The following is a 26,064-nucleotide window of genomic DNA, read 5'->3' as shown; positions in this document are numbered from 1 at the left end:
CCAATGGCAAAACATTTGAGTTCTTTCACTTTCAATATGGACCCTTATGTAGGCCATACCTAAGTACAGCGGTCTATATAAAGTGTAGGCCGTGAATAATGTACTGTATCTTCTTTAGAAAAAATACATTGCTATAAAGAGTATGAAAGCTTGGCCTGATGCTATGGTTGATAAAGTAGTTAATGACCTGTCAATCAAAGGATCCTGTATGGGCTGGTCAGTGTTAGGGTCCCTCAGTGGTTGAGCCACTATACTCTTACTCCCTCTAGAGGTAACACGTAGGCCTACAGGCTACAGTCAGTCAGTCCAATGGCCAACAGCCCTGAAGTCGCAGCGAAAGCATATTAAACATAAAGAGGCGCAGAGACATGACTCTGGATAGTCCTAGTCCTCACAACTCAGCCCACTTGATAAAATTCTCTCAGCGTTCTCTCCATTTTTATCTTTTGTAAATCTTGTGTTGTCAGACCGATGAATAGCGGGCTCCACCAGGGGCCTGGTTGGTTGGGGCTGCAGCGCACCGTACAAGGCTTTAATTTAGTGTGCAAGGCGTGCGCCGGTCTTTCCCAACGGAGACGGTGCTGTGTTTGTTTTGCGGGTGTGTAAATTAGCGGTAATTCGTTTGCTCAGTAATGACGTGGGAGAGCTAATTAGGGCAATGTTGATGGGTGCTTTAATTAGACTCCAGTGTGTTATGCTAATGAGACCCTAATTTGTGTGCGTGTATATGTGTGAGTGTGAGTTTGGTTGTAAGTAAGTAGTAATTCTTAAGATATATGATGCTGGACACGCATGGCTGAGAGTAGTGACCTCCTTCACCCAGCCTGTGTATCCAGCTCAGTGGCTTTGGTCTGAGAGCCTCTTCCCTCCACTCCCCATACCTTTACCTACCCTCCACTCCCACTCCCCATATCTATTACCTACCCTACCCCCACTCCCCATACCTACAACCTACCCTCCACTCCCCATACCTATTACCTACCCTCCACTCCACATACCTATAACCTACCCTCCACTCCCACTCCCCATACCTACCCTCCACTCCCCATACCTATTACCTACCCTACCCCCACTCCCCATACCTACAACCTACCCTCCACTCCCCATACCTATTACCTACCCTAACCCCCACTCCCCATACCTATTACCTACTCTACCCTACCCTACACTCCTCTCCCCATACCTATTACCTACCCTCCACTCCACATACCTATTACCTACCCTCCACTCCCACTACCTATTACCTACCCTACCCTACCCTCCACTCCCCATACCTATTACCTACCCTCCACTCCCCATACCTATTACCTACCCTCCACTCCCCATACCTATTACCTACCCTACCCTCCACTCCATACCTATTACCTACCCTCCACTCCCACTCCCCATACCTACGACCTACCCTTCCCTACCCTCCACTCCCCATACCTATAGCGTACCCTACCCTCCCACTCCCCATACCTATCACCTACCCTACCCATACCTATCACCTACCCCACCCTCCCCATACCTATTACCTACCCTACCCTACCCTCCACTCACCATACCCATTACCTACCCTCCACTCCCCATACCTATTACCTACCCTCCACTCCCTACACTCCCCATACCTATGACCTACCCTACCCTCCCCATACCTATTACCTACCCTCCACTCCCCATACCTATTACCTACCCTACCCTCCACTCCCACTCCACATACCTATTACCTACCCTCCACTCCCACTCCCCATACCTACGACCTACCCTACCCTCCCACTCCCCATACCTACGACCTACCCTCCCCTCCACTCCCCATACCTATTACCTACCCTACCCTCCACTCCCCATACCTATCACCTACCCTACCCATACCTCTCACCTACCCTACCCTCCCCATACCTATTACCTATTACCTACCCTACACCGACCCTACCCTCCACTCACCATACCCATTACCTACCCATCCACTCCCCATGCCTATTACCTACCCTCCACTCCCTACACTCCCCATACCTATTACCTACCCTACCCTCCACTCACCATACCCATTACCTACCCTCCACTCCCCATACCTATTACCTACCCTCCACTCCCACTCCCACTCCCACTCCCCATACCTATCCTACCCTCCACATACCCATTACCTACCCTCCATACCCCATACTTATTACCTACCCTCCACATACCCATTACCTACCCTCCACACCCCATACTTATTACCTACCCTCCACATACCTATTACCTACCATCCACTCCCCATACCTATTACCTACCCTCCACTACCCATACCTATTACCTACCCTCCCCATATCTATTATCTACCCTCCGCTCCCCATGCCCATTACCTACCCTCCACATACCTATTACCTACCCTCCACACACCTCCCCCCTCCACTCCACTCCCCATACCTATTACCTACTCTACACTCCCCATACCTATTACCTACCCTCCGCTCCCCATACCTATTACCTACCCTCCACTCCCCATACCTATTACCTACCCTCCACATACCTATTACCTACCCTACCCTCCACATACCTATTACCTTCCCTCCACTCCCCATACCTATTACCTACCCTCCACTCCCCATACCTATTACCTACCCTCCACTCCCCATATCTATTACCTACCCTCCACTCCCCATATCTATTACCTACCCTCCACTCCCCATACCTATTACCTACCCTCCACTCCCCATACCTATTACCTACCCTCCACTCCCCATACCTATTACCTACCCTCCACTCCCCATATCTATTACCTACCCTCCACTCCCCATATCTACTACCTACCCTCCACTCCCCATATCTACTACCTACCCTCCACTCCCCATATCTACTACCTACCCTCCACTCCCCATATCTACTACCTACCCTCCACTCCCCATATCTACTACCTACCCTCCACTCCCCATATCTATTACCTACCCTCCACTCCCCATATCTATTACCTACCCTCCACTCCCCATATCTATTACCTACCCTCCACTCCCCATACCTATTACCTACCCTCCACTCCCCATATCTATTACCTACCCTCCACTCCCCATATCTATTACCTACCCTCCACTCCCATACCTATTACCTACCCTACCTATTACCTACCCTCCACTCCCCATACCTATTACCTACCCTCCACTCCCCATACCTATTACCTACCCTCCACTCCCCATACCTATACCTACCCTCCACTCCCCATATCTATTACCTACCCTCCACTCCCCATACCTATTGCCTACCCTCCACTCCCCATACCTATTACCTACCCTCCACTCCCCATACCTATTACCTTCCCCCCCACCACACACACACACACACACAAGCAGAATTACAATCATAAATCCCACCAGCTGTGATAAACCCGCCCGGGACCTCATACACAACACTGACAATGCTTTGGTAAATGACTGTTTTATGTGTGTTGCACTGACAGGTTCATGTCACAGATAAGAAGAATCTATCTCTGAGCTGTAATATTCAGCTATTATTAAGGTACTCTATTACTACTCTCAATTAGCTTGTCTCAATGTAGTGGTCTGTTATTATCATAATTCATTCAGTTATTACCGATATGGTATTTGACATGCCACTGGTGAGGATGTGAGAAAGTGAGGGATAGAGAGAGGAAGAAAGAGAGAAAGAGGGAGATAGAGTGAGCATATTTAGAAAACCTCACCAGTTTTTTTTATTCTAATCATATTTATTCACGTCTATCCTGTTATACATAATCCATTATGATTCCTGCAGAACTGTATCCTCTGGTGCTTCTATCGGTCACTCTGTCGCTCATTTCTTCTCCTCGTCTCCTTCTTTCTTCTCCTTTAAGACTGGGGAGGGCAGAGAGAGAAACTCACCATGAAAGAGAGGCTAGAGGGGGATTATCCTACTTTAATCTCCCTCCCTCCTAATATATATATATATATATATATATATATATATATACTGAACAAAAATATAAAAGCAACAAAGTGTTGGTCCCATTTCTGAAATAAAAGATTCCAGAAATGTTCCATACGCACAAAAATGTTATTACTCTTAAATTTTGTGCACAAATTTGTTTACATCCCTGTTAGTGAGCATTTCTGTAACAAGCCCTTTTGTGAGGAAAAACCTGGCTCCCAAGTGGGTGGGCCTATTGTCACGTTCTGACCTGTAAAGGTGTTAGTGTTTAGTTTGGTCAGGACGTGGCAGGGGGTATTTGTTTTATGTGGTTCAGGGTGGTTGTGTGTATGTGTCCATGTAGAGAGGGGTATTTGATTTACTAGTCCAGGGTTTTGGTGATTGTTCTATGTTAGTTTATTTCTATGTTCTGTCTAGTCATTTGTATTTCTGTTCTGTACAACTGCCTGAATCATACACTCACAATCTCTACATTTAATCTTGTTAGGGAAAATTACATACTATCAGAGTGTTCCCAACAAGCGATAATCATAAGTCATAGATTGTGAATCCATGACCAGCTTTGTAATAATGGGTTTAACGGATGATAACTGATGATTAGTTAGACAACTATTGACTGCCAATAAAAGTATGTCTCATACTGAGTATGATAGGAGTTGTAGTGTGTTTGTGCATGTCTATGTGTGAATGCGTGACTGTGTGTGTGTGTGTGTGCCAGTACCTCGGACTTCCAGCCTACACTCCACCTCGTCCTCCCCCAGGTCGTTGATGGCCTTACAGGAGTACTTGCCCCCGTCAAACTGGCCGGGCTTCCTGATGTTCAGGGTCAACACCCCCTGGTTGTTCTGCATCAAGAATTTAGGATCCTCCCCAATGATCATCTTGTTCTTCATCCACACTATCTTAGCCTGAGGTGAGGAGAGGACGGGAGAGGGGGGGGTTAAGAGAGGAGGGAGGGACTTTAATTGGGGAAACATTTGGCCTTGAAATATAAATCACCAACTCACTAGGCAATTTTCCATTGACCCCGGTTTATTCGACAAAAGCAATATCATTGTAACATGTGTAATGGAAAGGCAGATATAGGAGACATTTTCTGAAGAACGACAACAGTTTCATCCATTCAACAGGGGTGGATTTTTGTGATTTTTCTTTCTTTGTGAAAAAATGATGATGGAAATGATGTTTTTCAGAATAAATGATGATTGCCTAATCATTTTGGAGGTACCCGGGTCACATGTCACCGAGTAACTATAAAGCTCCACTCCACATTTCATTCTAATTCTATGCTTACAATATACATTTTTCCAACTACACTGAACAAAAATATAAACGCAACATGTAAAGTGTTGGTCCCATGTTTCATGATCTGAAATAAAAGATCCCAGAAATGTTCCATATGCACAAAAAGGTTATTCCGCTCCAATTTTGTGCACAGATTTGTTTACGTCCCTGTTAGTGAGCATTTCTCCTTTGCCAAGATAATCCATCCACCTGACAGGTGTGGCATATCAAGAAGCTGATTAAACAGCATGATCCTTACACAGGTGCACCTTTTGCTTAGGACAATAAAAGGTCACTCTAAAATGTGCAGTTTTGTCACAACACAATGGCCACAGATGTCTCAAGTTTTGAGGGAGTGTGCAGTTGGCATGATGACTGCAGGAGTGTCCACCAGAGCTGTTGCCCGAGAATTTAATGTTCATTTCTCTACCATAAGCCGCCTCCAACGTTGTTTTAGACCAGCCCAGTACCTCCATATCCGGCTTCTTCACCTGTGGGTGTCACGCCTGCTCCACGTGTATGACAGTGTGTTCCAGTTCCCGACAATAACCAGGAACTTCACACAGCCATTGAAGAGGAGTGGGACAACATTCCACAAGCCACAATCAACAACCTGATCAACTCTATGTGAAGGAGATGTGTCACATTGCATGAGGCAAATGGTGGTCACACCAGATAGTGACTGGTTTTCTGATCCACGCCCCTACTTTTTTTTTTAAAAGGTATATGTGACCAACAGATGCATATCTGTATTCCTAGTCATGTGAAATCCATAGATTAGGGCCTAATGAATTCATTTCAATTTGACTGATTTCCTTATATGAACTAACTCAGTAAAAGCTTGAGAATTGTTGCATGTTGAGTTTATATTTTTGTTCAGTGTACAAAAATAATGTTTCTTTGCAGTACATGGATTGTCCTGACTTTCAGGAATGCCTGAATTCGGGCTCCCGAGTGGCACTGCATCTCAGTGCTAGAGGCGTCACTACAGACCCTGGTTCAATTCCAGGCTGTATCACAACCGGCTGTGATTGGAAGTCCAAAGGGCGGTACATAATTGGCACAGCGTCGTCCGGGTTAGGGTTTGGCCGGGGTAGGCTGTCATTGTAAATAAGAATTTGTTCTTAACTGACTTTCCTAGTTAAATAAAGAATTGCTTCGCCTTGCTTTTCTGGTTAGCTGGATGCAAGTTTCACCATCCAACTATTTCAGATCTACAGGAGTGCAAGTTTCACAGTGGCAAGGACCGTGGAGTTACGTTGGCACATGAGAATTATTAGAATATGGCATATATTAGTCAATTATTGCATTCTATTCATGCTGGCTTTCGCGGGCTACCTGAAACATGAAACAGATAGGTGGGAGGGGATACAGGTTGTTGCCAATTTATTCATGTCAAATTTGCCTAAATGGGTAATTGAAACACTTCAACCACTACATTTGTATTTTAGGTGTAACATCATTACGTCCAGCTGTTTTTATCAAAATAAGATCGTTAAATGGAAACACCCTAGCAGGCAATTGTCGCATCTATTTTCTATGCGAACTTTCTAAAATGTTGAAAAATCACCGGACAAGTTAATGGAAACAGCTTGTGACACACAAACGCACCTTCAAACAGCTTCTTGTTCTCGCTCTCTCAACACACACTCAAACACTTCATTAAAGTACCCCCCCCCCTCACCTTAGGGTAGGCCCGGACAGCACAGCTGATGGCAGTACTGTAGCCTGCAACGACAACCCTGTCCACTAGGGGAGCTGTAAACTTGGGGGAGCTGCTCATGTCCTTCTCTTTGAAGGCTGGTTTGTTGTATTCCAGATCTGAGGGAGGGATATAGATGGGGACTGTGATAGCTGTGTTTATTAGGCTATATAATAATAATAATAAATGCCATTTAGCAGGTGCTTCTATCCAAAGGGACTGACAGTCATGCGTACATACATTTTACGTATGGCTTGTCCGGGAATCAAACCCACTATCCTGGCATTACAAGCAGCATGCTTTAGCTTTACCAACCGAGCTACAGAGGACCACATAGTATATCATGTTGTCTATTATATCTACATACTACATTTGGTATAGTATGGTGTAGTGTGGTGTAGTGTAGTGAAGTGGTTCTCAAACTGGGGCTCGCAAGAAGGTTTTGGGGGGTGGGGAGGGGGGGGTCGCAAGTTAGATTTTTTTTCACACACATAATCAACTACATAAAGTTTAGCAATCTGCTACGACCACATCTTTGCCAGAACAATAGGCTACCTGGCAATTTCATTGATTATTTTCACATTTTAGAAGGTTTGGGTGGCTTGTACTGGCTATATTTCTAAAGATAGCTGTAACACTGTAACAGTCTTTTTTTACTTATGGGATGAAGATGTAACATATTCTGGTGAATTTATTACGATATTTGTGAGGAAGGAAAAGACTACAGACAGACCATGGTTAGGCTGTTATGATGACCGTATTACTGCCACACCGGCGATCACGAGTCATGATTAGTCAAATTCCACGTGACCGTTTAGTCACGGTAATTAGGCTTCTCCAAGCTCTGATGCTGCTGATGGTCATTAGCAGCCTACCAAACTTGCTAACTGCCTGGTACTCAGCACTCTATTGTCCCTCTAATCACTCTGACATCAATGCAAATGTATTTGAAAATCAAATCAAAACACCATGAGAGCCCATGAGAAAAGCCCATGCGTGAGAAAACAGAGTTTTAACGGCCTCTATTAAAAAGAGGAGGATCCCGTCAGCTTTCTATAGGCTAGGACTACTATATTTATTTCACAACTTTCATAATATTAAGCACATTGCTTCTCTTTACAAAGGGAGTATAGCCAACCTGGCTGGCAAGGAAATGAATCACGTGGAAATTGTCCTCTATTCGCTATTTAAGTGCATAGATGACATGCATTTTTCCCCCTGCCTGTTCCGACAGGTGAATGATAATGGTACATTCTAAATCAAATACTAAATAATGTGTGAAATGTGCTTATGTAAAGACAAGAATAAATCAAGAATAGTCTGATGGGTGATGATATTAGCCTATCACTTGTGAATGATGTGTTATCACTTGTGAATGATGCCCAGCTTGTGTGCAGTAAGGAAAGAAACAGCGCATGCCTTTTTTTTGCAACTTTTTCATAGTCGCACACCTCATATAGCCTAGCCCATAGGCCTAAATGTTTTGATAAGGTTTGTATCACACAACTAAAGTGGCCAAATAACTTCTTAAAATTAAGCACATAAATCCGCTTTACAACCAGTGTAGAGCCTAACTGGCATAGATAGACGGCGTGTGAGCTTCAAATTTGGGGAAGATCATTTTCACCATAAAAATGCACCTTTATAATAAAGCATTACATGCATAATCTCATTTATGGTTACTTTTTAGAATGGTGTTTTCCCACTAATTCATTACATTTTGGAACATTCACACTTACAGCCTACTGTCGTGTGCGCATTGCTGCGCTTATAATGTGAAGAAATAGCCTAATAGTTTATCAACATTTTAAGCTAAACGTTCTGATCTGTTGCATCAGCCTCATTGCCTTTAAAGGTTTGATGCTAGTGGTTGTATTCATTTGGGATCTATCGCATCCTACAACTGTACAAATATTTACTTCTCACACAGAAGGCCAAGTTGACCAATTGAATAGGTCAACTTTTGTACTATGGGGGATAGTAGATTGTAGATTGACATACTGTAGGCTAGTGCTTACTCTAACCATGTTTTCCATCCGATCCTGCAACCTCCGATACATACAGGTAGGCCAATCTTGCTCTGGACTCCAGAGAAGTGACATGATATCCCTAGTTGATATTGGCTGCTAATAGCTATGAATGACTTTAATCTCAAAATGCTGGTGTAAAACTCAGTTTATTTCTAGATCTTGCCTTTTGAAAGTGCATCACTGTTTATGGCTGTAATGACAGGCTACATTTGCGCAGCGATGGTGCGTGGTGTTTGCGTGAGCGTGCAGGGGGTATAGTATGGTGTAGTATTGTAGTGTGTTACCTGTTTTGCCTATGATGGCAGTGTTCTTGCTGAAGGCCACCTCATCGCTCAAGCCACAGATGTTCTCACTGAACACACGGAAGGAGTACTCGTTCCCCATGACCAGGTCAGACGCTGTGCAGCTGGGCCGGCGGTTGTGCTCATACACTGTGAACCAATCCTGACCAGAGAGAGAAGGAGAGGGAGGGAGGGAGGGAGGGAGGGAGGGAGGGAGGGAGGGAGGGAGGGAGGGAGGGAGAAGTAGAGAGGTTAAAAAAAAGGGGAGGATATGTGGATATATAGAGGTAGATGTTTGACAACAGAGGACGAGTGTAGAGAGGGCAGAGAAGGAGAGGTGAGGTGGATACAAAGAAAGAGAGCGCTATAGAGAGAGGTGAGTAAAGACAGAGGGAGTTGGAGACCTGGGTCTTCTTGTCAGCCTTCTGGATGGTGTAGCCGGTGATATCAGTGTTGCCTGTGTCTTTGGGGGGCTTCCACTCCAGAGCAGCGTTGAAGCCCCACACATCTGTTACCATCACATTTATAGGAGGACCTGGCTTGTCTGTGGTGGGGAGTAGGAAGGAGGAAAATGTAAATGTAAAAGATCTCTTTTAACAGACAAACAGACAGTGAAAATGGAGCATGTGGAGTGTGTCTCATGTACGTCAGTACTCCAGTATGTTTGTCATTAATCCTGGTCTCTGCCGTGCTGCTGCTGCTGTGACTAAACGTGTGTGGGGGATGATCTGAGGAGGCTGGGCCCTCTCATTAGCTCACCTCCCAGCAGGGGAAAGGAGACAAAGGCTCCTAATCCCACCCTAATCCCAGTCTACACACCAATAATTCCAATGGAACCCCACTGCGTAATCCACCCACCCAGCCATACAGCACCCTGACCCTCACACGGGTGCTAAAAGGAGCAGGAAGGAGGGAAAGAGGGGAGGGAGGGAGCAAAGCGACGGTACGGTGGCAGTCAGGGCAGGAGGGCAGGATTAAGAAGAGAAGAGAAGAAGAGAGAAATCAGCCTCTTTGATGATTCCCTCCCTACTTTGGAGTCTTAGATCCCCTCCGAGGATTAAATGAGGAATTATCATCACATTAAACTCTGGGGTGTCATCCTAGATTTAAGTCATTGCATCATGGTGGCTCCATATTTGACTGTAATAAGTAGTAAAACATACTAGGTATAGTGACTGAAGGGTGAGCGGGGACATACAGTTACAGTGGCAAGAAAAAGTATGTGAACCCTTTGGAATTACCTGGACTGCTTAAATTGGTCATAAAATTTGATCTGATCATCTAGGTCACAACAACAGACAAACACAGTCTGCTTAAACTAATAACACACACACAATTATACGTTTTCATGTCTTTAATGAACACACTGTGTAAACATTCACAGTGCAGGGTGGGAAAACTATGTGAACCCTTGGATTTAATAACTGATTGACCCTCCTTTGGCAGCAATAACCTCAACCAAACGTTTTCTGTAGTTGCGGATCAGACCTGCACAACGGTCAGGAGGAATTTTGGACCATTCCTCTTTACAAAACTGTTTCAGTTCAGCAATATTCTTGGGATGTTTGGTATGAACCGCTCTCTTGAGGTCATACCACAGCATCTCAATCGGTTTGAGGTCAGGACTCTGACTGGGCCACTCCAGAAGGTGTATTTTCTTCTGTTGAAGCCATTCTGTTGTCAATTTACTTCTGTGTTTTGGGTCGTTGTCCTGTTCCATCCCCCAACTTCTGTTGATCTTCAATTGGCGGACAGATAGCCTTACATTCTCCTGCAAAATGTCTTGAAAAACTTGGGAATTCATTTTTCCATCGATGATAGCCAACTGTCCAGGCCCTGAGTCAGCAAAGCAGCTCCAAACCATGATGCTCCCTCCACCATACTTTACAGGGATGAGGTTTTGATGTTGGTGTGCTGTGCCTTTTTTCTCCACACATAGTGTTGTGTGTTCCTTCCAAACAACTGGACTTTAGTTTAATCTGTCCACAGAATATTTTGCCAGTAGCGCTGTGGAACATCCAGATGCTCTTTTGCGAACTTCAGACGTGCAGCAATGTTTTTTTTGGACAGCAGTTGCTTCTTCCATGGTGTCCTCCCATGAACAGTGTTTTGCGTATCGCAGACTCGTCAACAGAGATGTTAGCATGTTCCAGAGATTTCTGTAAGCTCTAGGATTCTTCTTAACCTCATTGAGCATTCTGCGCTGTGCTCTTGCAGTCATCTTTGCAGGACGGCCATTCCTAGGGAGAGTAGCAACAGTGATGAACTTTCTCCATTTATAGGCAATTTGTCTTACTGTGACTGATGAACATCAAGGCTTTTAGGGATACTTTTGTAACCCTTTCCAGCTTTATGCAAGTCAACAATTCTTAATCTTGGGTCTTCTGAGAAAATATTTTTTTCGAGGCATAGTTCACATCAGGCAATGCTTCTTGTGAATAGCAAACTCAAATTTTGTGAATGTTTTTTATAGGGCAGGCAAGCTCTTACCAACATCTCCAATCTCATCTCAATGATTGTATTCCAGGTTAGCTGACTCCTGACTCCAATTAGCTTTTGGATAAGTCATTAGCCTAGGGGTTCACATACCTTTTCCAACCTACACCGCGAATGTTTAAATGATGTACTCAATATAGACAAGAAAAATACAATACTTTGTGTGTTATTAGTTTAAGCACATTGTGTTTGTCTATTGTTGTGACTTAGATGAAGATCAGATCTAATGTTATGACCAACTTATGCAGAAATCCAGATACTTCCAAAGGGTTCACGTACTTTTTCTTGCCACTGTACATATGGCCTCCATCCCAAATGGAAACCCTATTACCTATATAGTGCACTAGTTTTGACCAGAGCCCCTAATGATGTTGGTGCCAGTGACTGACCTACGATCTGGATGTGTATGTCAGCCTTGTCCTGCATGTTGTCTATCTGGACAGACAGGGTGTACGTCCCAGAGTGGTCCCTTTCTGCCGAGCGAATGAACAGGATGGTGTCAAAGTCACTGGTGCGGATGCCCACCGATTTATTCTCCAGGGGCTCACCGTCTTTCAACCAGTTGACCACGGGGCGAGGCTTCCCCTGGGGAAAGAGAGGGATGATATGGTCAGTGAATGAAAATGACATTTACTGGGATAGGATTAAGTAATCCTTCTAACCCCCCCCCCAAAAAAAGATATAGATGTACTATTGTAAAGTGGTTGTTCCACTGGATATCATAAGGTGAATGCACCAATTTGTAAGTCGCTCTGGATAAGAGCGTCTGCTAAATGACATAAATGTAAATGTAAAATTTAATTAAAGAGTGAGATGCTGCTACAGGAGAAGTGCAGGAGGAACACCCTAAAGTGAGAAAGGTGTAGACTGGCAAGAATATCCCATTTTCTGATTGGTTCGTTTTTGCGTTACAGGACAATGATTGCTCTTCTTTTCACACACTGAGACCCAGCTAACATGAAGTCAGCCCTGTCTCTAGCCCGGGGAAGGTTACTACTGTGTGGTGCTAGATGTTCTCCGACCTGGAAGGGGATGACCAGGTTGATCTTCTCGCCCACTTTCCTGATGAACTTGGTTCTTAGCTGGCGAGGCAGGCGGATCTTTGGGTACTCTGAGACATGGAGGGAGACAGAGAAGAATGTCAACACAGAAGTAATGGAAGAGGCTGTGTATACTGTGTGTGTCAGAGGTCTATGGAGAAGTGTGTGTGTGTGCGTCCATGCATGTGTGTGAGTCTGACCCATGATCTCTCTGATGGTGACAGACTGTTTCATGGTGCAGGGGGGGCTGCGTCCAGCGATGTTCATAGCCACCACTCTGAACAAGAGCTTCTCTCCTGTTGGCAGCCCCTTCACACGGTACGTGTTCTTGTCCACTGGCTCCTTATTGGCTGCCACCCAGTTATCCTCTGAGGGATGGACCAATAGCAGAAGAGTATTCATTGTCATCCACTTGGAAATGAGATGGTTCATCTGTAGGGTTTTATAAGAATTCTATAGAGGAGTTCTATGGGAGCGATTAGTGAATTAGAAGGAATAATAATGTTATTGAACAATCCCCAAATCCTCCTTCACCTCCTTCTTTGCACCACTCGATTATGTACCCGTCAACGCCCCCTGCTCCAACCCTCTCTGGAGGACGCCACTTCAGGGCACAGGTGCTGTCTGTCACATCCTCCACCGTCAGACGAGTGGGCTCACTGGTAGGAGCTGAGAGACAGAGACAGAGACAGAGACAGAGAGAGAATAGTTCAGAGGAGAGGAAGACAGAGGTAAGCTGTATAAGTAGAGTATCAGGAGATTGAAAGGCTTCTCTCCACTGCTCTAGTGATAAGTGTCTACCAACCGATGGGCATGAAGGGCTTTGAGTTGCCGCTGGGCTGGGAGATCCCGATCCCGTTGACAGCAAACACTCTCATCTCATAAAAAACACCCTCAATCATCTTCTTAGCCTCGTACGTGGTTGACTCAAACACCTCAAAGTTCAGCTTGGTCCACCTGGAGGAACCCTGCTTCTTCCTCTCCATCAGGTAACCTGCGAGTGACGTCATCACAGAGCGACATTACATCCTCACATAGCGACATCATCACAGAGAGACATCTTCACAGAGCGACATCATCACAGAGCGACATCATTAGATATTACCAATGTAATGAGAGAGGTTAACAGATACCTGTTAACCCAGAGGAAAGAGAGTCTGATAGCTCAACAGATAGATGTAAAAATAGGAAAGGTGCACCTTTGATGGGCGCACCCCCGTCAAATTTGGGGGGATCCCATGTAATGGTGGCTGTGTCCTCGCCAACTCCCATACATTTGACGTTCTCTGGAGGGTTAGGCACATCTGGAGGGGACAGGGGGAACAGTCAGGACAGAATATAGAGGTGTTCTCACCAGCTCAGAATGGGTTCTAACTTAATGTCACATCTATTATTGAATCTCTCTTAGTGAATTGTTTTTAAATATCTGTTTACATATATATTGCATAAGAGGGGAGAACAAGACATAGAGAGAGAAAAGGGAGGGAGCAGGGAGATGTGGGGGAAAGAGGAGAGGAGTGTAGAGAGGAGAGTAGAAGACTGGAAAGAGAGAGAGGAGAGAGAGAGGAGAGAGAGAGTACCACTGACCAACGATCTTGACGGTGAGCTCAGCCCTGTCCTCTCCGGCTGGGTTGGTCACTATGATGGAGTACTGGCCTTCGTCTTGCCTCTCCGCCCCCTCAATGACAAAGCTGCTCAGAGTGGTCCTGGTCTCCACCCTCACTCTGCCCTCCGCCTCTGATATCACCTAGAGACAGGAACAGGGAGGGCACTTAGACAACTGGACTGACATTGTCTGGTAATTCAGCTACTGTGTGTAACCTGGATGGCCTAATGGTTGGTAAATGTGAGTGACACCCTGCCTTCCTTAGAGAGGCATGCTGGTGCAGGGGTTTGATGTGTGTGTGAGGAGGATGTAACAGAAAGACTAAATCCTCACAGTGTCTCCTTTCATCCAGCACACAGTGGGGACAGGCTCTCCTGTGATCTCCACATCAAGGCGGAGCTTGTTGCCAGCCACCACAACAATGGTGTTCTTGCTGCCCGTGCTACTGGTGTCCAGGTGGATTTTGGGAGGGTCTGTGAGGGGCGGAGGAATGTCAGAGAGGGACAGGTGGTCCTGGGTGATTATCACAGTATTAAATACACTGTAATAAATAGGTAATGCCAACGGATGATAGGTGACAATAGCCACACCTACCTTGGCGTGGAACATATTCGATCTTGATTTCTGAGATGAACAGAGAAAACACATGAATCAGTATCGTTTAAAATGCAGGCTCTGCTTCATTGTACTCAGTAAAACTTAGGAGTCTCTCTCTTTCTCGCTCTCTCTCACTCATTCTCTCTCTCTCACTCACCAATGAAGTTGAGTTTAGCGGAGAGGGAGAGTGCGTATCCTTCAGGGACAAAGGTGTAGTTTCCTTCGTCCTGCGGCTTCACGTCATCAATCGTCAGCTTGTGGATCCTGGAGAACCAAAGGCAACCCAACGTTACCAAGGAGACAACAGACACTCGCAGTCACCCACAATTATGTAAAGCACACAGTTACCCTGGCAACATGCTTCATTATGCAATATCAAGTAAAAAAACGCATGGGAAAGCTCTCTCCCTGCATGACCAGTGTTGCCATGGTAAAACACCTGCCATAGGTGGGTCTAGCTAGTGAGAATATGTACTGTACTGACAAGGTCCCATGGAGAAGGAGAATTTGAGGATGTTCAGGCCTGTCTGAAGTTACTGCAACTCAATGAGGACCCCCCCAAGGCCCCAGCAATGTGATGCCATACCTTCCGATGTGTGACATCTTGATGCGGTTGCCGGGTTTGACCTCCACACCGTCCTTGAACCATTTTCCCACCACCTTCTCATCAGACACCTCACACTTGAACATGGCCTGTTCACACGCCTTCACCGACAGGTCAGCTATACTCTGCAGAACCTCCAGCTCCTTGGCTGAGCACCAGGGGTAGAGATGAAGGGAAGGAGAGAGAAAGAGAAAACAGAAAGAGACAGCATTTCAGACTCTTCCAAAAATGAAGTTAATAAAACATTTCCTTTTTTAGTGTACTGTATGATATCTGGAAGTGGTACCTTCCACTTCCAGTTCTCCTTTGGATTCTCCCCCGTTAGTGTAAACATAGTACATCCCGATGTCCTCTATGGTTGCTTCATTGATGACCAGAGTGTGTTTCTTCCCATCCTTCTTTATCCTGATCTTCCCATCCTTGGTCAGCTCAACTCCATCTTTCATCCTGAGCACGGGTGAGACACACATAGACATAGAAATAGCGTTTAACAGCGGTGAGAGACACATTCACACACAAATGCCACAGCTGTAACAGAGATTGATTGATTAAGTTACTTAGTCATTTGATTAAAAAGGATATTAGTATGAGTCCCTCACCATTTGACGTTGGCTCCTTCCTCTGACACCTCACACTCAAACTCCACCTTCTCTCCCACCACTACATGCACATCGTCCAGCAGCTTGGTGATGGTGACTGGGGGCTCTGTGGATAGACACAGACGTCAACACAACTCATACACCACATACAAACACCATGGGGAAGTTACACACATACACACACACAAACACACTTACAGGAAAACTCACCAACAAAGACTTGGTCACTCAACACCAAAGTAAGCAGAAGAATAAGGAGGAAGAAGTGGAAGAATGATGAAGCTGAAGATTTCATGGCACAGCACTGTATACTGTGCTAACACAAAGACACGCACACCTAACATGTACCAGTCCGCACCAGGATTCAATACCATGTTTCACAACAACACAATGTCCTCCATAGTCTCCGTTAATACTGCTATAGAAACAGAAAACTGAGCTGTTGTGGTACGGGGGAGACAGTACCTCAGTTCTCCAGGAAGGTGACATCATCATCACTGTGTCAATGCGTGATGCTAAGCTAGCATCCGTTAGCTGCCGTCCTCTATATCCACCTCGCTCTGACCTCCTCCTTTTCCGGCAGCAACCTCAGACATCAACTCTGGGATCTGAGTCACGGCACCACTGTAACATGAACCCGCCCACCGCGGGCTCCCATACAGTACCATGCTCACAACAACAACACAACAACGTACTCAGAAGTTTCCGCCAAAAGTGCTATACCTCAAAAGCCCTGGATGTTTTTTTTTGGGGGGGGGAGACAGTACTCCAGGTCTCCAGAAGGTGACTGAACTGTGCGATCGATGCTAAGCTAGCTTCCACTAGCAACCATCCGCTAAACACACGTACACCTTCTCTCACGTTAGATACATCAACACGTACGGCATTGATATAAACACTGACAGAAGCAACAGAGACGTCTAAATACACACAACAACTGTCACGTCCTGGCCAGTATAAGGGTTAATTGGTATTGTAGTTTGGTCAGGACGTGACAGAATCTCCCACCACCAAAGGACCAAGCAGCAGAGGAAGGAGCAGAGGGAATTTGAATTGGATAAACGGGAGAAATGGACATGGGAGCAAGTTATGGCCGGAGAGGGCCCATGGAAAAAATGGAGCAAAGACCGGGAATGCTGCTGAGGAACACGACTGGTGATTAAACCCGAGAGGCAACCCCAATACATTTTTTGGGGGGGCATATGGGTAGTTTGGCGGGGCAAGTTTGGAGCCCCAGGCCAAATCCCCGGACTGTTTCTCGGAGGCCAGTTAATGGACAGGTCTTATGCTTCGGGGTAATGGGTGTTATGGCGAGGCCAAGTGTGTTTAGGCCAGTATGCGCTATACCAGCGCCCCGCATTTGCCAGGGGGTAGTAAGCATTCAGCCAGAAAGGGCGATGCCAGGTTTAAGCTCGAGACCGCCAGTAAGCCTCCATGGTCCTATATATCCTGTTCCCGCTCCACGCACTAGCCTAGAGGTGCGTGTTCCCAAGCTGGCATATCCAGTACCAGCACCACGCACCAGGATTATCGTGTGTCAGCCCAGTCCAGTACGTCCTGTTCCCGCTCCACGCACTAGCCCTAAGGTGTGTGTTTCAAAGCTGACATATCCAGTACCAGCACCACGCATCAGGCACCTAGTGCGTAAACCCAGCCTCGCCAGTCTAAAGTCGCCAGGGCTGCCCGCCAGTCAACAATCACCAGAGCTGCCCGCCAGTCAACAGTCACCAGAGCTGCCCGCCAGTCAACAGTCACCGGAGCTGCCCGCCAGTCAACAGTCACCGGAGCTGCCCGCCAGTCAACAGTCACCGGAGCTGCCCGCCAGTCAACAGTCACCGGAGCTGCCCGCCAGTCAACAGTCACCGGAGCTGCCCGCCAGTCAACAGTCACCGGAGCTGCCCGCCAGTCGTACGTCACCGGAGCTGCCCACCAGTCGTACGTCACCGGAGCTGCCCGCCAGTCGTACGTCACCAGAGCTGCCCGCCAGTCAGGAGTCGCCAGAGCCGCCCGCTAGTCAGGAGCCGCCAGAGTGGCCAGACTGCCCGGAACTGCCAGAGTGGCCAGACTGCCCGGAACTGCCAGGGTGGCCAGACTGCCCGGAACTGCCAGACTGCCAGAGTGGCCAGACTGCCCGGATCTGCCCGGAACTGCCAGACTGCCCGGAACTGCCGGAGTGGCCAGACTGCCCGGAACTGCCAGACTGCCCCGAGCTGCCAGACTGCCCCGAGCTGCCAGACTGCCCCGAGCTGCCAGACTGCCCCGAGCTGCCCCGAGCTGCAAGACTGCCCCGAGCTGCCAGACTGCCCCGAGCTGCCAGACTGCCCCGAGCTGCCAGACTGCCCCGAGCTGCCAGACTGGCCAGACTGCCCCGAGCTGCCAGAGTGGCCCGACTGCCCGGAACGGCCAGAACCGGAGCCACCTCCAGATATAGGTGGGTTGGGGAGGGGGGGTGTAGCACAGTGCCGTCGTTGACGGCAGCCACCCTCCCTTCCCTCCCTTTAGTAGGGGGGAATTTTTGTGTTGTTGTTGTTTGGGGTTGTTGTTTTTTTGTTTTTTCTTAAGGTGCTTCCGGGGTTAGCACCTTTAAGGGGGGGTACTGTCACGTCCTGGCCAGTATAAGGGTTAATTGGTATTGTAGTTTGGTCAGGACGTGGCAGAGGGTATTTGTTTTATGGTATTCGGGGTGGTGTGTTTGTTGTAGGGGATTTGATTTGTGTATTCCGGGGTTGTTGGGCACTGTTCCTTGTTATGTATGTCTATGATTGATCTAGCTGTTGTATGTCTATGTGTGGTTAATTGGGGTTGGGACTCTCAATTGAAGGCAGGTGTTGTCCATTTGCCTTTGATTGAGAGTCCCATATATTAGGGTGTGTTTGTATGTGTCTTTTGTGGGAGATTGTTTTTGCACTGCGTTTGTGAGCCTGCAAAACTGTCATTCGTCGTGCTTATTGTTTTCTTGTTTTTCTCGTGTTCAACGTTCTTTAATAAATTAAGAAAATGAACACCAACTCTACTGCGTATTGGTCCACATTTTCAGACGACGATTTCGCTATATCATCGGATGATGAAGAAGTCTGTGACAACAACATACAGTACACTGTGGTTGTCGCACTGGAATGGCGTCTGTGTGGTGAAAGCTTACCCGTTGCTGTAGGGTCTGATAAATGCAAAAACAGGATGAAATGAATGGGCACAGAGAGAGAGCAAAGCACGTGATGATTGAGGAGCAAATGCATCTTTGTCCCTCTTCCCAAAATCAACGAGACACACAGAACACACATAAGACACGCTATAAACTGGACAACAAATATAGGACGACAATGTTGTGCAAACTTACTGTTCATAGACATTAATACACACATACATACAAACATTGAGACATGTACTGCATACACAGTAAATGTTGACAGACACTACACACTCAAAGACACTGAACTAAGCAGGGAACAACTCCCTCCCCTCAAACACCCCATGTAAAGATGCTGAGTGTTTACCTTTGACAAAGACTTCAGTGAAGCTCTTCTCCTCTCCCACCACACACTCATAGGCTGCATCGTCAGACAGGTTGCACTTGTTGATGGTGAGTGTCCGTTTGTTGCCCACGCACTCAAACACATACCTGACATGACAGACAGACAGGGGCAGAGAGAGACACTGGCAGAAAACAGAGAGGACAGACAGAGACACTAGTGACCGAGTGTCGCTCACTCAACTCATCGACAAATGAATGACTCACACGCTCATATAGTCAAATATACTGACAATCACACACACACACACACACACACACACACACAAAAAGCAGCCAGTCTCACTTGGCGGAGGGTTTGATCTCCACTCCGTTCTTCAGCCATTTGACCTGAACGTTGGGGTCATGGAGCTCAACATGCATCTGGGTCCTCTTGCCCTTGTCCACGGAATAACATTGCTCTAGTTTCTTCAGGAAGGCTGATGGAGGGAAAGAACCAATGTTATGTCTCCAGCCTTTACACACCAGACACAACAACCACAATAACCCCAGCAACACTACACCAGACTACCTCCCTTTCAGAGCCCCTTGGACATTCACTATAATATAGCATTCCCTGTCCCAATCACTCTCAAGTAGAAATGCCCACAGCTTGTCTACTTCCTCCTCCAGTATCCCCCCCATTTCTCTCCCCTCACCATCACTCTTCTTGGGTTCCACCTTCTTCATCTTCTTCAGTCTCTTGAGTAGGCCCCTGAGGTCTGTGATGCCATAGTCAAAGGCAATCTTCTCATAGTCACATGGCTTAGCATCCTTCAGGATCTCCCACACATCCACATCCTCTTTGGGCTCGTCCCTCGCCTTTTTTTCCCTGAAAGAGAGGGGAAGGAGATTGATTGTGTGTGTGAGAGTGTGAGAGTGTGTGTGATTGCTCATAATGGAGTTAACTCCACTCCTACCTTTTTTTGAGGAGGGCACTGAAGTCCAGGTCACCTGCATCCTCTCCTGCATCTCCCCTGGGGACAAGAAAGGGTACGAGTGGGAGAATTAGGTTTCCTACAGTGTTAGGTCAGGTCAGGTCAGGTTAGAGGAGTCGGTCATTTCAAACATAATATACAGTATACTGTACATACCAGGTTTTACATAAGATCAATCAACAATTAATATCTGTGCTATTTCAATGCTATTGTAGTGAATCATTGTTTGTTTACATAAAATATGGAAGTAAAATAATGGTACTGGACATACAATAGATGGTACTACACTGTACACTGTACATCCGCACACACATACCCACATTCACTTTCTCTGACGTAAAGACACATCAACGATATAGTATTGATATAAAAGTTATAACAACAGGGATGGAATTCCCATATACACACAAATATATAGACAGTACACTGTGGTTGCACAGTGTCTGTAGCCATTTCTTACCCTTTTTTGGCGCCTTTTATGCCTCTGATAACACAAAACAGGATGGTAATGAGTGAGCATATAGAGCATAGTGGAATCAATAAGGCGCATACTGACACTTTGCCCACCTAAAGTCAATGGGACATAAAAAACAGCATACTAGTGTGTGTGTATATATAGACACACACACACACACACACACACACACACACTTGAACGTTCAGTATTGACCTCTATTTGTTACTGTATCTAACCCAAACACAGATACACTGTACATGTACAAGGCTGTACATTGACACATATATACACAGTAAATTCTGTGTAAATGTACACGCACAGGTACTGCTGATACACACCCACACAGCGCTTTTCTTACACTCTCTTAAAGATCCACACATGACACCTCATGATTGCATCTCTAATGTATGTAATCCATGGGAAATATACACCAGTTCCACTTGAGGCCTTGTCAATGGGCCACACTCAGACAGACGTATAGTACCAGAAATAGCCTCACATGACAAAGAACACATGAGGGGAAGCACTGGCTATTTCAGATCTGAACACACACAGTGGACAGATGAAGAATTCCAAAGGTGGTAATATGGAAGCACACGGAAGAGAATCTCAAATAATATATTCTGAACACACACAGTGGATTCAGGTTCTGGAAGAAGTTTAGGACAAGGCTGCCTTATAACAGAGAGGCAGCAAGGCCAGACACGGAATCGCTGAGGAGGAGGATGGGGGTACACACGGATGAATCGCAATGACTGGATTCTCCATACTTACTGACAGTGGGAGTTGGAACGTAAAAACCCCCACATACTGTGGCAAGGTCAACACTAACCCATCCAGCAACTTTTGGGGTGTTGAAGGTTTTTTGGCATCTTGGGTTTTCACACTTTAATTCACGCTTGTAATGCATCTATTTTTTCATATCTTTTCATTCTCTTTTTCTTTTCTTCATACCAAAATTCACAAAATAAACACAAAAACACAATCTGAAATGGTCCTTTGCACGTTGTGTTTCCTTTCTTACCCTTGCTTTTTTGTCTTTTTGTCTGATTAGGAGAGGAAATCATATTTGAAACAGTAACTAGAGTGAACTGACTGGCGGCAGCACTATGCCAACAAACACAGAGGGATTTTCTACAGCTTCACAGCGAGAGACAGAGCTGCTGCACACATATTGAAACAAGTCTTTGGAGACAGGGAAGAGAAGACACACGAATACAGAAATACAGGGATATACATAGTGAACAGACACAGAAATAGAAACATATGGACACAATGTACAACTGAAACATAAAAACACACAAACAAACATACAGGTTAGTCACAGAGACACACCAGTAAGTCACAGACACACCAGTAAGTCACAGAGACACACCAGTAAGTCACAGAGACACACCAGTAAGTCAAAGAGATACAAATAGACATGAATGCACAGATAAAGACATAAAGAAAAGGCAGATGTATAGTACAATGACAGACATACAGTGAAGCCAAAACGCACACAGACAACGTGACTGACACAGATATACCATAGACACCTACAAACACAGATATGGGAGCCAGAAAGACAGTCAGGGGAAGATATACTCACAGAGTGGGACAGATGCCCGGAGGCAAAGATAGAGAGAATAACCAACATATGTGAGGTGGGAGAGAAAGACAGATGATATGTTGAATGGAACCACCCTGACAGTGACACTCACGATCGCTTGAAGGCATCCAGGATGTTGGCGGGCTGCTCTTCTTGTACGGCTGAAACATGACAGAGGGAGGGAACGGTGAGAGGAACACTGGACTAACTGACAGACAGTTGAAAAATCAGGATGAATAATGGACTGAGTACTGACACTGAAACACATATAGACTACCTGCTTTATCATTATACATTCTGTATCAAATATTGAATGACTTACTGACAAACTCACTGACCACAGGTTAAGTGACAGATACATGACTAAATGGCTGACAATGATGGCCTGGGAGGGACCCACCTTCCACTGTGACTTCAAATGTACAGCTGTCACACTTGTCTTTGGAGGTGACCTCACAGCGGTAACCACCTGCATCTCCTTCCACTACTTTGATGATGCTCATCTCATATGTGTAGACCTGGTTGAGATAGTGAGAGAGGAAGACATACACCCTTACAATATATATATACACACACACACACACACACACACACACACACACACACACACACACACACACACACACACACACACACACACAGACACACACACACACACACACAAAAGAGTAACACAGATGTACAGTAGACTTTCACTTGTGCAGATTTGAGAGAATGTGAAAACAGTGACACACACCTTGGAGTTCCTGTCATAGGCCTCTTTAAACTGCACGTGCTTGCCAGCCTTGCTGCCCAGGTCCAGCCACTTCCCTTTCAGCCATTTCATGTTGGGCTTCCTCAGCAGGTCAGATGAGTCCACTTTAGCCACAAAGGTGACGTTCTTCCCTGCCACCCACAATTTACATCAGCAATCAGAAATTCTGACCTCTGGATAATGGTGTTTTTAGGGTTCTTATGCATGATCCGTATGTGAGTGTCAATCCAAACTTCAGAGTGTTACAGTATGTCTCAGAGAGGGGGAAGAGGTTAGTGGACTCACCTTTGATTACTGTAGTGCTCTCTGGCCTCTCTACAAATAGTCCGGTCAGCTCGGACTGCCCCCCTGGAACAGTCTCTAAAAGTAGGGAGAGGTCATAGAGGTCAGGGGTAGAATAAGGTCATGGATGACTGCTCATCAGACATCATAGACACAACATCAGTGAACAGACAAATAGAGACAGAAAACCAAACATTAGACCAAAGCACCTAACCTTTGTTTATAAATACCATTCATTTATTGGTATTTTGTCTACTAGGCAGCAAGATCAAAGGTCAGAGGTAAAGCTTGTCTTTGTTCACCCTGTGACTTATTGAGACGTCTTGTATCCACATTTAGCAACAGCTTTTCTCAAAGACAGAAAAGTGCTGCGGCATGTGTTTCCACTCCCTGAAATGTCTCCACTATTCTAATGGATGATCATGAGAAATCATGTGACATGACATCAGTCTTGTATTTATCTGAGGGTCAGTATCCAAGCGTCTAGTCAACACCAGAAGAGGGCCTTTAACAGCAGTAAGGTAAGCCCACCTGGGAATGAACAAGGAACTAAAAACACATCTGAAGACGTGTTTATCCATCCCTTTCCACTAGTCTTGTCCCACTTTGACAAAAGTAAATATAGCTCTTTAATGTTGTGATATTATCAAAGCATGACTGCTGGCTCCTGTTCCTTTGCGTGCTCCCTCCTTTTCAAAAAAAGGATTGCATTGTTTTGTGTCAGCAGATAGACAAATACAAGCTCAAGTATTTGTTTGTCTTACCATCATCGGGCAATTCTGTATCAGGGAGAAAGAGAGAGAGAGAAACACAGCGGGGAACACATTAGCTGTAGTATCTTTACTGTCATCTGAAAGATGAGCGTTTACTGAGCAGCCATGAAAACCTGACCTGCAGGTGCTCTCTCACACACACACTTAACGTCTCTCTCTTCCCTCTCTAACTTGGATGAACATTTCCTTTCTTTTCAAAATGGAGGTAAAAACTAGACGGTTAATTTCCACAATCGTCAAATTCAAACCAGTTGGTGACACTGTACTCATCATTACAATGATTATTATTATTATTATTATTATTATTATTGAGAATTTAGGGGAATTATTAGCGGTGCAAACGGAACACAATTTATTTGTTCTCTCACCTTCTGAATCTGACAAGAGCTCTATGGAAAAAGAGAGTTTATAAGCATAGAGAAGCAGGTAAAAAGCCATATCAATTGACCAATTGATTGGGTGAAAAGGTTGTCGAGAGAATGGAACAAGGGTCAGGAATCAAGTGAGGTCATGCACCTCCATAAACTCAGAGTCACACCGCCTATGCCCCTCTCTCTGCTTTTATGGGCTCGGTTAATTTGATTGGAATCAAGTGACCCCTGTGCACAGATCCAGGCTCAGTTCTCTAGTGTGATTTAAATTATTTCAGTAAGAATGTGAGTAGGTCAAGCTGATCCTGGACCAGCACCCAAGGGATACTTTTCCTTCAGCTCTTTACACCATTTCACTCTCACATTGGAAAGTCGCTGCGGTTTGAAACTGTGAGAGGTTGGGAGTGCAGCGGTAAACACCTCAAATGGAAGAGCAGAACCGGCAACCATCAAAACCATAACAATTCTTCACTAAGATCATTTTGGGGGATAATGCGTATTATGGGAAATATTATTGTAGGTAAATATCACTTAATTCATTATTACTGTAACACTTCAGGAACAGATAATACCTTGATATTTCACATCAACATTTTTTGCAATACAGTGATTAATGATAGGGGATATGGTATTGTGCAGGAACAGTATTTGAACTAACTCAACAAAACAGCAAAACTTATCATCAATTTATCCTTCTATTAAACCATTACCTTAGTAAGTGCACACATACACACAGGTCACGATATATACCCAGAGTAAATATATACAGTATATATCATTTTGTCATTTGTAATTTAGATTACGTTTTCACTCTGCATCAATTTCAAGTCAAGGTCATTTGATGTTTAATACAATTCCTTCACTTGGATGCTTTGGCGAAACCATGATACTGTATCATGTAATGTCTAATCTCAACAGATCAGGGGTGAGTTTCCCAAAAACATGAATATCATATTTAGCACTAAAGATCATCTTAAGTACATTCATAAGCAATAGAAAAATGATGATTTTATGCCATTTTGCCAATATGATCTTTATGTTTTTGGGAAACTCACCGCTGATCTCTAGTAATTAGTATCAGTCGGCGCTGATATCACAACTATCTGTCAGACTGATTTTCTGGGTCTAACTCCTAAACAGATGATTCCTAAAGATTTCTACATAAATGATACAGTATCCATAAACCCATAAAGTAGGCCTGCAGGATCTCTTCCATTACCGACTGCCATCTACAATGGTCTGTACTGCTACAGTCAGACTATGAAGGCC

At 45.4% G+C, this 26,064-nt stretch overlaps 1 protein-coding gene across 24 annotated transcripts in view; it reads right to left on the bottom strand.

The window, feature by feature from the left end:
• Positions 1-3,377: 3,377 nt before the first annotated feature.
• Positions 3,378-26,064, bottom strand: part of LOC115171489 (myosin-binding protein C, fast-type-like) — a 47,551-nt gene continuing 24,864 nt past the window's right edge. For 13 of the 24 annotated variants that reach the window (XM_029728337.1, XM_029728347.1, XM_029728349.1 and 10 more), the window contains 27 exons: positions 24,416-24,430; positions 23,655-23,729; positions 23,352-23,500; positions 23,016-23,133; positions 22,728-22,776; positions 20,550-20,606; positions 20,289-20,461; positions 19,937-20,069; positions 19,616-19,740; positions 16,122-16,227; positions 15,809-15,969; positions 15,505-15,670; positions 15,076-15,182; positions 14,916-14,945; positions 14,655-14,794; positions 14,303-14,462; positions 13,915-14,019; positions 13,521-13,709; positions 13,250-13,384; positions 12,916-13,083; positions 12,698-12,786; positions 12,065-12,260; positions 9,584-9,723; positions 9,183-9,342; positions 6,851-6,987; positions 4,604-4,790; positions 3,378-3,809 (listed from right to left, as the gene is read on the bottom strand). In XM_029728337.1, the coding sequence (XP_029584197.1) occupies positions 3,769-3,809; positions 4,604-4,790; positions 6,851-6,987; positions 9,183-9,342; positions 9,584-9,723; positions 12,065-12,260; positions 12,698-12,786; positions 12,916-13,083; positions 13,250-13,384; positions 13,521-13,709; positions 13,915-14,019; positions 14,303-14,462; positions 14,655-14,794; positions 14,916-14,945; positions 15,076-15,182; positions 15,505-15,670; positions 15,809-15,969; positions 16,122-16,227; positions 19,616-19,740; positions 19,937-20,069; positions 20,289-20,461; positions 20,550-20,606; positions 22,728-22,776; positions 23,016-23,133; positions 23,352-23,500; positions 23,655-23,729; positions 24,416-24,430 (3,311 nt within the window). In that variant the 3' untranslated portion in view covers positions 3,378-3,768. Of the gene's footprint in view, positions 3,810-4,603; positions 4,791-6,850; positions 6,988-9,182; positions 9,343-9,583; positions 9,724-12,064; positions 12,261-12,697; positions 12,787-12,915; positions 13,084-13,249; positions 13,385-13,520; positions 13,710-13,914; positions 14,020-14,302; positions 14,463-14,654; positions 14,795-14,915; positions 14,946-15,075; positions 15,183-15,504; positions 15,671-15,808; positions 15,970-16,121; positions 16,228-19,615; positions 19,741-19,936; positions 20,070-20,288; positions 20,462-20,549; positions 20,607-22,727; positions 22,777-23,015; positions 23,134-23,351; positions 23,501-23,654; positions 23,730-24,415; positions 24,431-24,792; positions 24,814-26,064 lie in introns of all 24 variants that reach the window. The other 11 variants (XM_029728343.1, XM_029728354.1, XM_029728344.1 and 8 more) reach the window with 2 other exon arrangements.

This window comes from Salmo trutta, chromosome 32, assembly GCF_901001165.1.
Source record: "Salmo trutta chromosome 32, fSalTru1.1, whole genome shotgun sequence".
NCBI classification, from domain to species: domain Eukaryota; kingdom Metazoa; phylum Chordata; class Actinopteri; order Salmoniformes; family Salmonidae; genus Salmo; species Salmo trutta.
This window is presented reverse-complemented; position numbering and strand designations above follow the sequence as displayed.